Genomic DNA, 17,852 nt, shown 5'->3' with positions numbered 1-17,852 from the left:
ATTAGAAAAAGAGAAAAGAAACTTGAGTTAATAGAGTTAAACCGTCAAACTTGCAATATAAGTCATGAAATTAAGATAACCTCATAAAAAATAAATTTTAAAAATATAAAATTCAATCCTCAGTAATTTAATGTCAATGGATGGAATTAAAACTAAAAAAAAAACATGGATTAATACAAAAACATAGCAAAGGAGAAAAAAAATACTATTATAGTAAATATTGTTTTGCAAGGAGGATCACAATAAAATCCTCTTCTCTCTGTTTTTTTTTTTTAATATCATTTGTGCGAGATGCCCTGTTTTTGCATTTTAAAAATACTTTTGAAAAAAATTTAAAATTTAAAATTTTTTTATTTACTTCAAATTAATATTTATTGATGTTTTCGTATTATTATAATGCGCTGATGTCAAAATGATTTTAAAAAAATAAAAATATATATATTATTTTGATATATTTTAAAATAAAAAATATTTTAAAAAACAACTGCAACCAAATTCCTAACTCATAATAAATAGAGATTAGTATAATAAAATTAACCAATACGGAATCAACCCAATTGCCCGACCATTAATGTTCATTGTGTTGTCCGAGTGCTTTCCTTCCAGAGACTATGTATTAAAATAAAATAAAATTGATTTGAAGTATCATCCAATTTCTATTTGAGAGAGCGTCAATTCTTTGTGATAGTCAAAAAGTTATCCACAGCACATGATTACATTCATCTCATATGCATAACTAGTCAAAGTGGGGTGGTGGAGCTTCCCGGCGTTTTCCTCCAAACCTTACATCATTATCTACTCTCACAAGTCACAGGCCATTTTCATTTTATGCTACCTACTCTTCCTGCAAATTAAAATCAATAAATATTCCTTGAATATCTTTATTTGTTTACTTTTCATATTATTCAACTTGATTTGGTTATCTTGTTCGGGTAAATATTAGAAAATAAAAGAAATTATTCATCTCATAAGAAGGGTTTATTTATTTTTCTAAATCTATGTTTTTTTATTTAATTTTATATTTTGATATTTCATTTATTGAAGATTGAACTTCGTAATTTATTGTGGTTTGTTTTTTATATAGTTAACTTGGTCTCATAACCCATATCACGGATTTGTTTTAGTTTGCTTTCTATAAGGTTATCCAAATCTTATGACTCGAATAACGTGTTTTATAGGTTAATACAGATAAACTCAGGTCGTTTTATTATATCCTGTTTTTAGATTGATTTTTTTTTTAATTTCATCCTTCAACAATAAATTTATTGAAAATTGAGCTTCATAACTTGTTTTGATTTGCTTTTTACTGGGTTATCATAATCTCATGACCTAGATCGCAAGTTTAATAGATTAACTTGGATTGACCCAAGTCATTTTTTCTATTTACTTTCTATGAGGTTATGTTAGTCTCTTGACCTGGATCACAGGTTTGACAGTTAACTGAAGTTTTTTTAATTAATTTATGTTAATTTCATTCTTTAACACAAAGTTAATTGAGAATTGAGTTTCATAAAAAAATTTTCAATTTGTTTTATATATGGGTTATCATGTCTCATAATTTGGATCAATTTGTTTTCTTTTTAATATATTAACTTGAATTTGTACGAGTCAAATTATATTTTTACCAGTCATTTAAGTTATCTTTGAACTCATCAACTTAATCAGGTCATATCGATTCAACTTTTATATAATTTAAAAGTCTTTTTTAATAGAATAAATTTAGCAATATATAGACTTGTTTTTTTGCATGTTAAGAAAAAATTTAATCCGACACAATATATCACAAGTGGAAATTCTAATCCTTTCTACCCCACTCCTTCAACGCGCTTGCCTTAAAAGTATGTTTGACAGTGTAGTAGTGGTTGTTTTTCAAATAACTTTTCGTGCGGAAATATATGCCAATTATATATTTTTTTTATTTTTTTAAAATTATTTTTGACATCAGTACATCAAAATAATCCAAAACATACAAACCATATTAAATTTTAGCAAAAAAAAAAATTAAATTTTTTGGGAAATTCCCAAACGGTTTCTAAATCTACAATAATTCGTTGCATAGTTAGACTATAAAAATAGAAAATTGGTTACTTCTTACTTGGTTTCTTTAATTTACTAATTGTTGGTTTAAAACAGGAACGCGCTCCTAAAACAGTAATTTTAATAATTTTAACTTGCTTTGGTTATTAGTCGTGTAAATGTGAAAATAATGCACCCTTTGAATGATTTCTTAAAGCAGGGGATCCAAAGCCCCTTCTATTGCATAACCTAAAAAAGCTATAAGCAAAGTACCCAAGTGGTTGCGGAAACGAGACGCTTTGGTTACCGGCGAACGCTTCCAAAGGCGATCCTTCGAGTTTCCGGCTGTTTCCTACATTGAACTTCATCGCCGGAAAGAATATCAAGGAGCTCGGCCTCCCTCTGGCAGGCCTTTGGAGCGCGGAGCTGGTGACGAAGAAAGAAATTGGCTTGCGCTTGAATTGATGAGTTCGCAAAGAGGGCAGTAGGGCTCCTATTGAAATGAAACGAAAATATGCGATAAACATAAAAATCATTTTTCAATTTTATTCATGGTGATTTCATTTAAAGAAAGTTTCTTTGAAAGGTTCTTCTATTATATTATTATTTTAATATTTCAATTTAGTTTATTTTTTTATTTTTTAAAAGTGATCTATGAATTTTTATTTTATTTGAAGATTGGATAGGTAGATTTTTAGATGATGAGTTGATTTTTTTTCTACTCGTATTATTTTTTTTCAAGTATTATCTATATTTTATAATGATAATAATTGATAAATAATTAATAAATAAAAAATTTTCGGTTGATATTTTTACTAATCTTTGTTATATATAAAAAAAATGAATTTAAAAAAATAAAAAAAAAATAGTTTATTTAGCTCTTTCATGCCCACTCTAAAGTTTTTTTTTAGTAGTTTTAACTATAACTTTAGTTTTATTTATTAGTTACAATTTATTTGAAATTAATTGAATGAACAATTCATAAAAACAAAAAAGGGAAAAAAAAAAAATCCCCCCCTCCATCTTGTGAGACTTGCAGGTTTTCGTTGCATTGGATTTGTTGATTTTGGTTTCGTAATTTGCATCAACATCACAAGGAGAGTATTGTTTTTCGTTGATTTCTGCGGTTTTAAATGGGCTTTGTTCGACTTTTTTTTTTTTTTTAAATTATTGCAGGCCATAACTGGAGTAAATGAGTATTTCGGGGCCCAATCACTGGAGTAAATGAGTATTTCAGGGCCCAAAAAACGTTCAATGTTCTTAAATTTCATAAATTTCATTTGGAATTATCTTTACGTTTTAAAAATATTTTTAAAAAAATTAAATTTTTTATTTAATTTAAATTTTTTTTTAGTTTTTTTAGATCATTTTGATACGCTGATATCAAAAATAATTTTTAAAAAATAAAAAAAAATAATATTTTGATATATTTCTGAATAAAAAAACACTTTAAAAAGCAATTGCAACCACATTTCCAAATAGACTAAAAAAAAGGTCGTAATATATGTGAATACATACATGTACACTTTATATACAATTAGTCAAATGTTATTATAATTATTTATATAACTCAATTATTTTATTTTCAAAATTTATGCAATTAAACATATTATATCTATTTCAGCAAATAAACATGTCTTCAATTGGTACGGAAATGAAATCTCTAATAGTTGGAGACAAGAGATTCATATAAAAAAAATAAAAATAAATAAACATTTTTATTTTTGTAATGCCATGCAAAATATTTTTAAGCTTTTTTTTTTTTTTATGTTTTACATTAAGACATCAAAATTATCAAAAAAAAAAAAAACAACATAAAAAAACAGCAATTTAATGCTTTTTCAACTAATACATAATTTGAAAAACACTTTAAAAAATAAATTCAACTATATCACCAAATATCAATCTCAACTATATTTTTTTTTATTAGTTGAAGGCGTAAAAAGAGAAATAATGCCTTCATTATGTCCACTTATTTGACGTGGCACTCTCTCTATGCGTGGATTATATACTATATATTTGGAGTTTCTGCCTATTTTGCAAGTAAGATATGATAATTGTGCTCAGATATTTGTGGAAGAAACCATGGAAAACATTCTTTTCGTGTGAGTGTAAATATATGCAGGTAGATTACGTAGGTAGATAAGGAGTGCTTATACAAAGTGAAAAGTGCACGGACTGATCACATGCAAGCATGTAAACAGAGATAATGAACTTCGAGTGTTTTTCCTTTTTTAAAAAAAAAAAATTAATCAGATTATATCAAAATAATAAAAGCTAGCCGAAAACTATGAAGAACAAAACAAGAGTTTTGCTTTTGAAAAAAATACAACCAAGACGTATATTTAGAATTATTATGCATCAAGTTAAATTGTGGTGTTTTTACTGTTTATAAATTATTCACCCTCTCATATTTTACTACAAATTACAATAGTATACTTTTAATAAATTTCCAATTTAATCTTAATTTTGTTTTTGCACAATTGAGCTTTTTTTAGACTAAATTAGAGCTCAATTGCATGTTTTTTTTTTTTTTTTTGTGAGAAAGGGTTAAATTGAAAGAAAATATAATGAAGTGAAGAAAACGGGTAACATAGGTGGCAAATTGAAAATTTTAGTTAAGAATTCATTTGAGTCCCCCATCTTTTTTAAATATTAGGTGAATTGCATTTTTTTTGTAATAAATGGTCAACAATTCATTTGGTCAATGAATTTTTGGCTGTGTGGTTTATGTGCCTATAACACCCCTACAACGTAGAATATGAATTTATATTGGTTTTGATTCTCCATCTGTTATTAGATTTCTTGAACTTTTAACTGGTAATGTTTTTAAGGCACGTTTTGAAGATTGTCATTTTGATGAGAACATTTTCCCACCATTACAACAAGAAAAGTTAATGCCTGAAGCATGACAATAAATTACTTGAAATAACCTAAAGTTATCTTATTTTGATCCAATGACATATCAATGTGAACTTGAAGTATAAAAGATAATTCATTTACAAAATATTACAAATCAATTACCAAATGGTTTCACCAATAATGAAAAGGTGGTTAAATCTTATATTCTAACTGCAAATGCTCTATCTAGAATTGAAATCCTTAAAAGAAGAAGAAGAAAAAACAACAACAACAACAACATAGTAGCAAATGAATCTATACCATGCCTAAAGTGTGGAAGACATGTTGGTGTTAAGGACAAAAATCCTAGAAAACAAAAATTACAATAAATATATGATGGTACTCCTAAAGATTTCTCATCTGTAAAAAATATGATAAATATTGTGTCTAAATCATCTTTTAATATTGATCATCCTGAAAAGATATCTCTTAAAGAGACACGGGTACCTGGAAATAATGAGATCTATATAAACTATGTTCACACAAGAGCTATTTTGGATTAAAATAAAATTATCATAAATGACGTATTTACATTTAAGGTTACTTTTGAAATCACTAGAAGTAATGATGAAATTGAACCACAAACTTTCAAAGAATGTCAACATAGAAATGATTGGTCGGGGGGGGCAATCCAAATAGAGTTGGGGGGGGGGGGGGGACAATCCAAATAGAGTTAAACTCACTTGTAAAATGTGAAGTGTTTGGACTTTAGTTCATACATCTAAAGGTGTTATGCCCGTTGGATATAAGTGGGTTTTCATTAGAAAAAGAAATGAAAATAATAAAATTGTTCGATACAAGGCACGACTTGTTGCACAAGGATCTCATTAAGACCTAGCATTAATTATGAGGAAATTTATTTTTCTAGTTATGGATGCAATCACTTTCAAATTTTTGATTGGTTTAGTAGTCTCATAAACTCTAGATATACATTTAATGAAAGTAGCTACAACATATCTGTATGGATTATTAGATAAAGATATCCATATAAAAAGCCCCTGAAAGATTCAAAATGCCTAGAGCCTTTTATGATAAATGCAAAAGTGTTTATTCTATTAAACTATAACAATCTTTATATAGGTTAAAGCAATATGGTCGCATGTAGTATAGTCGTCTTAATTAATACCTTCTAGAAAAAAGGTTTGAAATAATAAGATTTTTTTCCATGTATTTTCATTAAGAAAACCACATCAAGATTTGCTATTGTTATAGTATATGTTGATGATTTAAATCTTGTTGGTCTAAAGAACTCATAAAAATTACAACTGGAGCCTTTTATGATAAACCCAAAAGTGTTTATTCTATTAAACTACAAAAATCTTTATATAGGTTAAAGCAATATGGTCGCATGTAGTATAATCGTCTTAATTAATACCTCCTAGAAAAAGGGTTTGAAAATAATAAGATTTTCCCATGTATTTTTATTAAGAAAACCATATTTGGATTTGCTATTGTTGCAGTATATGTGGATGATTTAAATCTTGTTGGTCTAAAGAACTCATAAAATTTACAACCTATTTGAAAGATGAATTTGAGATAAAAGATCCTGGAAAGACAAAATTTTATTATGGTTTACAAATTGAACATCTTTCAAATGAAATATTTATCCATTAATTCGCATATATAAAAAAGATCTTGAAGCACTTTTACATAGACAATGCTTATCCTTTGAGTACATTTATAGTTGTTCGATTACTTGATGTGAAGAAAGTCCACTTTTTACCATTAGAAGAGGATGAAGAAATTCTTGGTCCAAAAGTACTACATCTTAATGTTATTGTAGCACTCATGTATCTTGCAAATTGTATAAGACCGAATATAGTTTTTACGGTCAATTTATTAGCAAGATATAGTTTCACTCCCATAAAAAGACATTGAAATTAGGTCAAACATATACTTCACATCTATGTAGAATAACTAAAATGATGTTATTTTATAGTGGATCAAATTCACAATTAATTGAATATATAGATGCAGGTTATCTCTTTGATCCTCATAAAAGAAAATCATAAATAGGTTATCTATTTACCTATGGAGGTATTACAATTTCTTAGAGATCTATCAAACAAAACATTAGTAGCTACTTCATCAAACCATTCAAAAATTATTGCAATCCTTGAAGCAAGTCGAGAATATATATGACTAAGGTCAATTATCTAGCATATAAAAGAAAACTATGGGTTGTCAACCACTAAAGATAGTCCCATAATATTATGTGAAGATAATATTGATTACATCACTCAATTTAGAGGAGGCTATATTAAAGGAGACAAAATAAAGCATATCTCACCAAAGTTCTTTTATACTTACGAGCTTCAATAAAAAGAAAAAATTGATATCAAGCAAATCAGGTCAAATGATAATTTAACTGACTTATTTACAAAGTCTTTACCAACCTCAACTTTCAAGAAGTTTGTCTATAATATTGGAATGCGTTATATTAAAGATTTATCATAAGACATGTACTTTTAAGGTGAAGTTAATGCAAATTGTATTTTTTTTTCCTTCATTAGGTTTTTTCCATTGGGTTTTACTTTACAAGGTTTTAATGAGGCAATTTAACATTTTGTGAATCCTAAAGTATTCAAATATGGATATTAAAGTATCTATATTAAACTTTCTATTGAATTTTGAAGTATTTAGAAATCACACAAAAAATTTGTACTTTTTTTTTCTTTGCTTGGGTTTTTTCCTTTGGCTTTTTCTTTGTAAGGTTTTAATGAGATACATTTTTAGTACATGATCATTAAAGGGAAAATGTGATAAAATCTATAATTATATATATTGAATGCCCATTAGAATCTCTTAAACTTCATGACTTTTAAGTTTAGTCTCTTGGTTTTCCATGACACTTGGATTTCTTAGTATCCTTTAATGTTCTCATTTATTCTCCTATAAATAGATTACTTGTCTTGTATTCTAAAGATTGAAAAAAAAATGTATGAATTTCTCTTTTAAGTTTTATTTTGAATATACATGTTCTTACTTATTCCCTTTTTTTTTTTAACACAATGCTAGATGTTTAAAATTATGGTGAGGTCAATTTTTCATAAAAAAAAAAAAGTTTGAGATTTATACCTTATTATTCTTAAATCGATGGTAGTAAATGCCATGATCTTTCCAAATTAATGAAACAAAGTTTTTTTTTAAAAAAATTATATATATTATTTATGAACATTAATGGGATATAAATAAAGAAAGTATCCTTATTGTGTTGGGAGAAACTTTTATTTGGAAGTTCTTATTGAATTGGACATATTTGTTATCCTATTACAATTTCAAGTCAAAAAGGATAAATTTACTTGTTATACCAAAATGATAAAAGTAAATTAATCTTGAGATGGCATTTATAGAAATTAAAATATTTATAAGTCTGGTATATGACTCAAGCTTTTTTTGACCAAACAAATTAAGTTTATCGGGTTTGAACCCATATTAAATTAAAAACTCAATCCAAATATATTTTATAGTTCTTACTTTAATATTCTTTTAACTAAAGGTATTTTAATTAATTTCTATATCAATTTTTTTTTCTAAAATATCCTTTAGATAAAGAACATTTGAGGTAAATTGCACATCACTATCTATAAATAGACAACAAAGTCATCAAATCAAATACAATAAGCAGAGACTAAAAACTAATCACAAATACTTGGAAGTTATCTCAAAGAACTTCTAAGCAAATCAAGGAAGTTAAGGATCAAAATCCCTTTATTTATCAAATCAAACCATGGAAACGAAGGATCAAAGTCCTTTTCTTATCAAATCAAATCAAGTTAAGATCTTATACAAAAAGTTTTTGATCTCGTTTAAATACTTTTCATCAAATCAAGTTAAAATCTTACACAATCAAAGCTTTTAGACTTGTGTAAATATCTTTCCATCCAAAGCAAAATCTAGATCTGGTTGTTAACTAAAGGATTCATACATGTAAAAAGCACCTCAAGAAAGTTTCCACTTTTACTTATAATCAAATTTGTTATTGTAATTTTGACAACAATTTTAGTGTATTTTTAATACATGAAATTATATGTGTACAAGCACATTTTTTCTGTAAAAGCTTTAATTTTTTTAAGCTCAATTTTAACTTTTTAACTATCAATTTTATAAACACTAAGAAAGTTTTATTTCTTTTCTATTTGGGATAGAGTTTATTTAAAAGGTTTTGAATTTTACCAAAACATGTCAGTTAAGAATTCTTTGAAATTAATTTCTCATTCACTTATAATTTGTTTAAAACATGTTAATGTTTCATGTTGAAGATTAAATTTCAACAAAGTTTTAACTTAAAAAATAAATGGAGTTTATTTTTAATTTGATCTCAAATACACTTATTAACCATATTTTAACAAATTTTCCAACACATTTACTTTTGATTGATCGAATCCCTCGAGTTGTCCATTACACTTGGAAGGTAAATATAAACAAAGAAACGGTTGAGAATATATACCATGAGAATGATTTAATTAAAGATTGAACGTTGCATTTCATCTTCTACAAGGTATAAATTGTGAAAAGCTATGCAAATAAATTGATTCGACCTCTGCCTTTAGTACATTGCTTGCTTGTTTTAGGGTGCCATACAGCAGGGATCAAAAACTTTCTACCCCTTGATCCACGGCCGTTAAACCCTCCACCGCTATTCGGATCAACACGTACTTTTCCGGTGTAGCCATCGAGAGCTCCGCTTCCAAAAATGCCCCAGCAAGCTGATGCAGCCTCAATAGTTTTATTGGCATTATTGCTGCTGTCCTGGAAAAATGCAGTCGCATATGGGTTAGTAACAGCTTCAGCCAACGCCCTTGCAAAGGCAAAAACAAGTTGATGCCCTTAGCTATGCTAAATATTAACTTTATTGTTGTGTTGTTATTGGAAATATATTATTCAGAGTTTTTTATTGCTCTGCTCAGATAAATATTAATCAAGATGGGCTTAAAATCATCAGACTTTAAAATTTCAAATAATTAGTGAGCATTCTCTATATTTGATTTGCAGCTCCATGCCATGCATGATCGGTTAAAGTCTACAATATGGCAATCTTGATCCATTATTTTAATACAACTCCTTGAATCTTGCACTTTTTATTGATTTTAAATTATATTGATCGAATATATGATATCAGCATTCGCAATGATTTTTTTTTTTTTTTTTTAATTGCCACGTAGTGATTTCTAATACAAGTACCAAAAGTTCCATGCTGCGAGCATTTTGTGAAGCACAGACCCTGCATTTGAGCATCTCTATCTGTAAAAAGAACAGGGATGGCGTTAGAGTCTCCATCGGTCACCTTCTGCAAAAGTTGCTGAATCAAATCGCTGGTGATAGCTTTCCCTGCTGAATGTTTTGGATCAGTCACTTGCTTCATAACTTTTACGTTGATAGGGCAACTTCCCTTCCCGGCAACCTCTAGGCAGCTCTCAATAATTTTCCCACCATGACGAGACTTGAGGTTGTCAGCTGGCCCCCGCAGTGTAATGTAAGGATTCAACAAAGGCTCTAATGGCATTTTTTCGGGCACGCCCGAGTTGACCTTACCAAATGAGAGTGAGGTTTAGGTTTCCTGTCAGAAGAGGGCCCCCATGGTAGGTTATGGGAGTGTTATCACACGCAGGGAAGAAGAGGAGGAGAGCAAGCAGAGAGAAAGAACCAGAGGGCGACTTGGGAGAGACGACGCTGTTGCCAGATTTTCTGCCTATCTCCTCCCTTGGTCACCATTTATCACACGTCAAAACTGTTGGTGGCTTTGCATGTATGGAAAGGCTGTTAGTGCTCTAAAAACAGGTTACCACCAGACAGCTGTTCTTGCGTAAATTGTTGAAGACTAATTTCACGGAGATTATTGCCTCAGTCCTTGGAATTTTTTAGGCAGAGTACGGCTTTTTATTCATTTTAAGTTTTGGATGGATAGGGATAGGGGACACAACTCCTTCCCGTCGTCAAGAGAACTGTGAGAAATTTATCACAGCCTCGGAACAACCATTCTTACCCTTCATTCTTACAGAAAAAACAAATCTAGGAAACAAACTCATCTACAGCAATACATGACGGAGATGCAAAATGACTTGTTACATCCATTCATTAAGTTAGCAAGGTAATCAAAATCATAAGGTGATATAATATTTGCAACTCTGATTACAAACAGTCAACCACCAGGCATAGACGTCCCAGCACATATCCTGCAATGGAAAAATTAGTAAATCATACATGGAACATGTATATTGACCAATGACTTTTCGCAGCAAAACAAGAGGAGAAGTAAAAATTGATCAAGTCCTTAATGAAGAAGCCAACAATTGCAACAGCCAACAAGAGAAGAGTGGATAATATAAATAGAAACTCCAAGGCGCAGGGAAGGGGAGAACATTGCATATAGATCAATTTATTTCCTTGTTTTATTTCAATCCCAGTTTATCATGCAACAAAGTGAACACGGATTACACACATTCATAACCTAACCAGTGCATTCAGTTGTGAGGTTTCTCTTGGCTTATATTGATATAAGAAAATTGGTTTCTTTACATTTGGGCAATTTTGGTGACTCCTCTTCATTTTTCCTTAGCCTCGCAGCTACGGTCTTGAGACTGCTAGTCATGTAACTCACTGCAGCTACAAGAAGCTCTCTGCACACAAATTAAAAAGTTTGCTTAACATTAAGAAATCTGGATATTTTCCTGGCCATATCAAACAGGACATATGCATGCTGCAAGAATCTCATTCTTACAAATAGAAAATAAGACAATCAACATGACATGAAGATATAAGTGCATCATGGAATCTGGCATCATTACATGCTTACAATGCACATGGCTGAAGAAATAAATACGGAATGTTGTTCGATATTGTCAGATTCCAAACAAATTTTCAGCCTCATGCCACCATGATAGAACCCAGAAATTTCTTAAGTTATGAGCATTACAATTCATATCATCATTCTAGAAACACAGAATTTGTAAAAAGAAAGTAACAAATGCAATGCAATTTATAGTTCAATACCTCTAGTTTCTGCTTTACAAGAGTTCTGTATGATCATCAGTATACAGAAACAAAAACCACTCTTCACTAGTCAATTTATTTCATTGAACTGTTGTTTTGTCTTAAAAGAGGTATTCACAATTTTTCTTTTTCCGGTTATACTTAAGAAGTGAAATAGCAAATTTTATTTCCTGTCTCTATGGTGCCTTCTTTTATTTATATGGTGATCATTAAATTAACAGTGTAAAAGCAAAACAGCAATCCATGGATGAAAGAACAATATACAAGATATTCATGCAAAACGAAAAGGAAATAAAAGGACATAAGAAATTAGAATCATGTAACCAGTCAGAGTGAAACAAACAATATTACTTCATCTTCGAAAATTTATGAGCAGGTGAAACAACCTCAACTACCAAGGTGAGTTAAAGAATATGACCCAATCATGTTCTGCAAAGTAAGGGTGCCCAAGATGGAAGATTTGTAGACAGTCCTACCTTTTAAATAATTTATGATTCCCTCAAAACAGCACACACCACCAAAAAAGAGGCAATTTTCTTACAGAAAGACACAAATGCAAATTATGAAATAAAAGGATATCTATCATAAATGATAAAAACTAATTTTATACTTACAATGGTGAGCAAGGAGAACAACCACCATTTACATAGTAAACAAACAAGAATGAATCATAATGCTGGTCGTTGATTAGATAAAAGCCTTGCAACCTTCGTATACACTTGAATGACATTTTTTTGTACAAATGAATAGCAGGAATGTTGTAAGAGATCACATGCAGGTAAACTGCATGACATGTTGGAATACTTGAAGCATATTTAATGACCTGACGAATGAGAGACCTTGCTGCAAATCAAACAACCAAGTAATCAATTATAAAGCCAGACAAATTTCAGCAGGCATTTCAAAGTAAAGTCCTTTGTGATGCAGATCCTACCTATTCCAAGATTTCTGTAAGTTTCTACTACTCCAAGTGTCAGGATGTAAACTAGTGTTTGATCTGGTTTCAAGGGGTCGTATATGAGCAAATCTCCTATCTACAAAGCAGGTGTAGGTTTGCATGAATTAGTAGAAAGAGAGACATAATTTGTGGAATGAAATAATGATTTCAAAATTACACATGTTGGATAATGAAAAATGAACAAAGCTTGAATGAAGAATCCAGCTGCGTCCTACATCTGATGAATGTGATGGGTTGCAATTACCTTGTTAGAAAACATTTATAGCCCAATCTCACTCGGATGCAACACTAAAATAACCTGGACATTTAAATAAGGAAATTTGTTTGCCCATATTTGTCACAGGAGTTGCGTAGAGATGTGAGCTTCGGTTATCCAGTCATAAGTGGCTCAATGGTTCTTGGGAATATCTTTTATTTGTTGCTGCATCACACAGGGGTATGCCTAATATGCCAGTGTGAGGCACAGATGCAAGTAATGCCCCTTGGAAAAGTAGGAAAACTCACCTCAGTTTCTTTTGCCAGTACAATCCGTGCCGTAACAAATCCAATAAGTTCATCACTGTGACCATTAGGTCGACTGCGGTCGACTGCGGCCCAGGAAACAATATCACGTGCATGAACAACACTTTGGAAAAACTCTTCCTCGTACCTGAAAGGAGGAAACCATTTCCATATAGAAGCAAGAAAAGCATGTTACAAATTATAACAAAGAGAAAAATCAGAAGAAAAAGAAAAGGAGCATTAGATGAAGCAATCAACCTGATAGGAAATATATCAGCATGTAATCGCTCTAATACCTCCAAATCAGAAGGTTGTATAGGCCTGTAGCATATGGTTGGACGATGAGAAATTTTTCGGTTCACCATTGATGGCTTTTCTGTTAATCCCCTACAAAGATATGGTAAATTTGTAGAACTTGCAGCTGGACTTCTTCCATTTATACCACATTAGTCATGCCTCTGTATATCAGGTGCTTGAACACAGAAAAATATACTGTCCTCAGTTTGTTACAGTAGAAAAAACAAAGAAAGTACCACAACGCAGGAGCACAGAAAAGAAACAAAAGTCAGGAGACGACAAAGCATAAAACAATAGATATTGTTTTCTTTTGTTTTTGTTATCTTTTTACCCTATCAAAGGCACATAAACCCCAGATCCATTAGAATCATGCTAGCCCATGAAAAGCTGGATCATGAGGAGGTTGCCAAAACACAAGCTTGTTCGTCCTCAAAAACATGGGGGGATGAACCATGAACGTGTGCCTTCCACGCATCTTAAGCTCAATCACTTTGCCACTTGATGACCCGCAGGGTTAAAGCAAAAATAAAAAGAACATGGACCCCCCACTGATCATGTTTTGCATCCCATGTGTAGCCAACTTCGTTAAACTTTCATAATTAACATCTTGCCTAGAGATAATAAATTCTTCGAACTTATGCTGTGTCCATAGGCAGTAAGGATTAAAGAGTCTTAATACAAAAATGCTTTCCTCGAGAATAGTGATTCTTCAAATTTGTTGCTGCGTTCCCATGTGCAAGTCATCGTGGTACAAATCATGTAATTCATAAGAAGATTCAGGGACAAAAAAGATTACAATTGATTGTTAAGCCATCCCCCAACACTAGGAGAGGGGAAAGGCTACACACAGATAATTAAGCGAATAGAAATATAAGAGATTGCATCATTTCACCACAAACCCACATCTTGAAAATAACAACAGAATATTATTCAATTCAATTCTTAAGCAACAAAACCAGGGCTGAGAGAGAGACAAAGAGAGGAAGTCATGTTATTTCCCAATCCCAAAGAAAGACAGTCTCAAGAAATCAACCATGCATAACCATTAACAAATTCAAACGAATATTAATAAACAAAGCGAAGTTGAAGTGAGAAGTTCGATAACAAAGGTTGTCGAATTTGGAAGAAAAAACAAAGACCCAGATGAGATCTAATGTTGACAAACAGAATAAAAGGACTACCTAGCTGATTTTGCTGGGCTGCTTCGGCGGCTGATGATATTATCTTGAAAGCATAAAGAACGTGTACAGAGATGAGAAGGAAGGAAGGAATTTGAGGGTCTCTGAGAAAGGAATCAGAGACTTTGTTTTCTTTTGCCTTGCTTTTGATGGGGGGAAAAATGGTTCTTGATTTTATTTCTGTTGATCTTTTTCTTTCTATTTGACTTTTTTCTCACTGTCACCAAAATGTCACCTTTTTTTCGTGATTTTTTTTTATATATTAAAAAAAATAAAGTTGTGTATCAAGAAAAAAAAAAAACTGTATAAATATGGTGTCTAACTTTTTTATTATTTTTATGTCTCAATTTTAATTTTATCTATTTAAGTTTTTTTTAATACTTTTCAGTAATTCAATTCATCAAATGATAATATCAATCCAATAAAACTAAATATTAATTATTCATTATCTTATTCTTTTTTACCCATTTTTTATGAAAAAAAATAAATATAAATAGAATAGATATGAAGATATTCTTATTATTATTTTTGCAGGTTAAAGGTTTTATTTTTATTTATTTTTGTGTCCGTCATTTTCTTTAAATAAACTACTAGTTACTTTTAAAATACTAAAATTTCTCTTGAATTATTATTAGAATTATCAATCTTATATCAAATAAATAAATATTAATAGAGCAATGCATAAAGCAAGTAGCTTGAATTTTATTTTATTTTTTACGAAACTCAAATTCAGTTACCAAATTCAATACATTCAAGTAAAGACTCTACAATCCAAAGTAGATGACAAACTTAAAAATGAGTTGCAAGTGAGAAGGGTTATCAGAACCACTAAGTCACATGGAAGAAATAATGATTGCGATATTTGTTTTTTCCGTGTGTTCTTATTTTTTAACTATATAATTATTGATATAATAATTACAGAGAATTTATATAATTATTAATTTTAAAATTTATAAAATTAGTTAAGGCATGCGCAAATTAATCCAGGCACCTATATTAATAATAATAAAAAAATAATCATTGCATAATTAATGCATAAAGTTGACAATGGAAAATTGGATAGAACTCAAACTTAATTATTAAATTTAATATTTTATTACTTTTTTTTCTTATATGAGTGTATACTTGTGATTCAACTTATTAGATATTGATGTGTTAGTTACCATGTGACATGTAAAAAGTATATCTTCAATTAAAATATTGTAAAAAGTACTTAAATTTAAATTAAATAATAGAAAGGGAAAGGAAAGGAAAAGGAATGGCATAAATTGAAATTAAAGTGTGTGGATATTAGAAAATTACATCTTAAAAATAAAATAAAATTAACATTATCGTCGATCTACATATAATAACAAAATATATTATTGTCAACCACCATGAACCATTGTTTATTATTATTATTATTAACATGGATACCCGAATCAACTTATGTGTATCTTGACTAATCTCGCGTGCCCTAAAATTAATGATTATATAAATCTCTAGTGGTCATGAGGTTTATAAGACTCGAATTAGTGATTTCTAGAGAACAAATCTAGAGTCTGATCAATTAAAGTGTTGAATTGCACCCCTCAAGATTATAAATCATTGTTGCTAATATTGGATGAAAGGGTTTTTTGCTTTAATGTTTCATGATAGTTCGAAAAAGCGAGCAACATTAATTTAATTTAATTTTTAAAATATAGGTGTTTGAGCTCGTTTCAATTTATACTTTCCTTTCCTTTTTTCTTTTTGTTTTTGTATGTTTCCTTTTATTTTTTATTTTTTTATTTTGATAATTTTGGACAAATTTTATTTTAAGGCTCATTCGTTACTGTGTATCACAAAATAATATATGTATCAATAACTAAGAAATTGAATTAATAGTAAACACTCAAATATAGGGAGAAAAAAAAGTTGTATCTCAAACAAGTAAAATTGATTACAAGATGCTCAAATGGAAAAAATAATAAAATATTAGGCAACAAATATATATATTTTTATCTTCATAATTTTTTTATTATGACCCATTTTTCCTACATATTAAGAGATAATGATAATGAACATTTCGGTACTTAACAAATTAAATAAACAGCATAAATTAAATAAAAAAAATAAAAGGTTGATAACCCAAATAGATAAAATTAAAGGTAATATATTGAAATATAAAGATAATAAAAGGTTGAATATAAAATTATTAGCTTTCTCAAAAGAGAAAATGGCATATTGAAAAGGGAAATAAATTTTTCCATGTCATGTTAATTTCATCAATGAAATAATAATTTAATTTCTTATCATTAAATTGACAATTATTCTTCTTTTTTTATTATTGTAGTTGTAAAGGTATCTTCAATTCAATTTTTTCACGTCATGATTAAGGGCCTATTTGGGATTGTGCTAGCGGTTGTGGTTCAAAATGCTTTTCACTTAGAAATGCATCAAAATAATATTTTTAATTTTTAATTTTTTTTTTTTGATATCAACATATCAAATGATCTGAAAACATTAACAAAAAATTAACAAAAAAAAAAATCAAAATTTTTAAAAACACGATTCACACCTCGTTCCCAAACAGATTCTAAATCATTCCTAACAAAATCAAAGTTAAGGTGTTGTATGGTATCACAATACTTTTTGTTTGATATTTCTTTTTCTAGAAAAAAAAAACATATTTGGTTGCACCATTGCATTTAGTTTTTTCTATGAAAAATTACAAAAATTAAAATGAATTTCTAAAAATAACAAAAATTTATTTTTTGTTTTATAATTTTTTATTGATATAACATCATATTACCAACATTACTATCATGTCCTTATTATCACCTCAACATCACCCCATTATTATCTTCACAACTATCATTATTATTATTATCACAACAACCACCATTTTAATTATCACTTTTTCATCAACATCATCTCCTTTAACATTATTCATATCACTAACTCCAACAAAACTATAACCACTATCTCCATAACCTTCACAAACATATAACAATTATTTTTTGCTCCTACTATATTATTACGACCAC

General features: G+C 29.4%; 1 protein-coding gene across 2 annotated transcripts; it reads right to left on the bottom strand.

Annotated features, from left to right (window-relative positions):
- Positions 1 to 10,930: 10,930 nt before the first annotated feature.
- Positions 10,931 to 15,070, bottom strand: LOC118038712 (histone acetyltransferase MCC1). 2 transcript variants are annotated; one of them, XM_035045122.2, is made up of 7 exons: positions 14,848 to 15,070; positions 13,628 to 13,841; positions 13,373 to 13,517; positions 12,845 to 12,944; positions 12,525 to 12,753; positions 11,437 to 11,537; positions 10,931 to 11,093 (listed from the first exon to the last, which is right to left on the bottom strand). In XM_035045122.2, coding segments are annotated over exons 2-7 (684 nt in total). In that variant the 5' UTR covers positions 13,735 to 13,841; positions 14,848 to 15,070; the 3' UTR covers positions 10,931 to 11,091. The 2 variants fall into 2 exon arrangements, with proteins under 2 accessions (XP_034901013.1, XP_034901012.1); XM_035045121.2 differs by lacking the exon at positions 10,931 to 11,093 and having other exon boundaries at positions 11,263 to 11,537; positions 14,848 to 15,069.
- Positions 15,071 to 17,852: the final 2,782 nt, after the last annotated feature.

The sequence above is a fragment of the Populus alba genome, chromosome 19 (assembly GCF_005239225.2).
Source record: "Populus alba chromosome 19, ASM523922v2, whole genome shotgun sequence".
Taxonomy (NCBI): Eukaryota; Viridiplantae; Streptophyta; class Magnoliopsida; order Malpighiales; family Salicaceae; genus Populus; species Populus alba.
The sequence above is the reverse complement of the archived record's forward strand: the minus strand, read 5'-3'. Positions and strand labels throughout refer to the sequence as shown.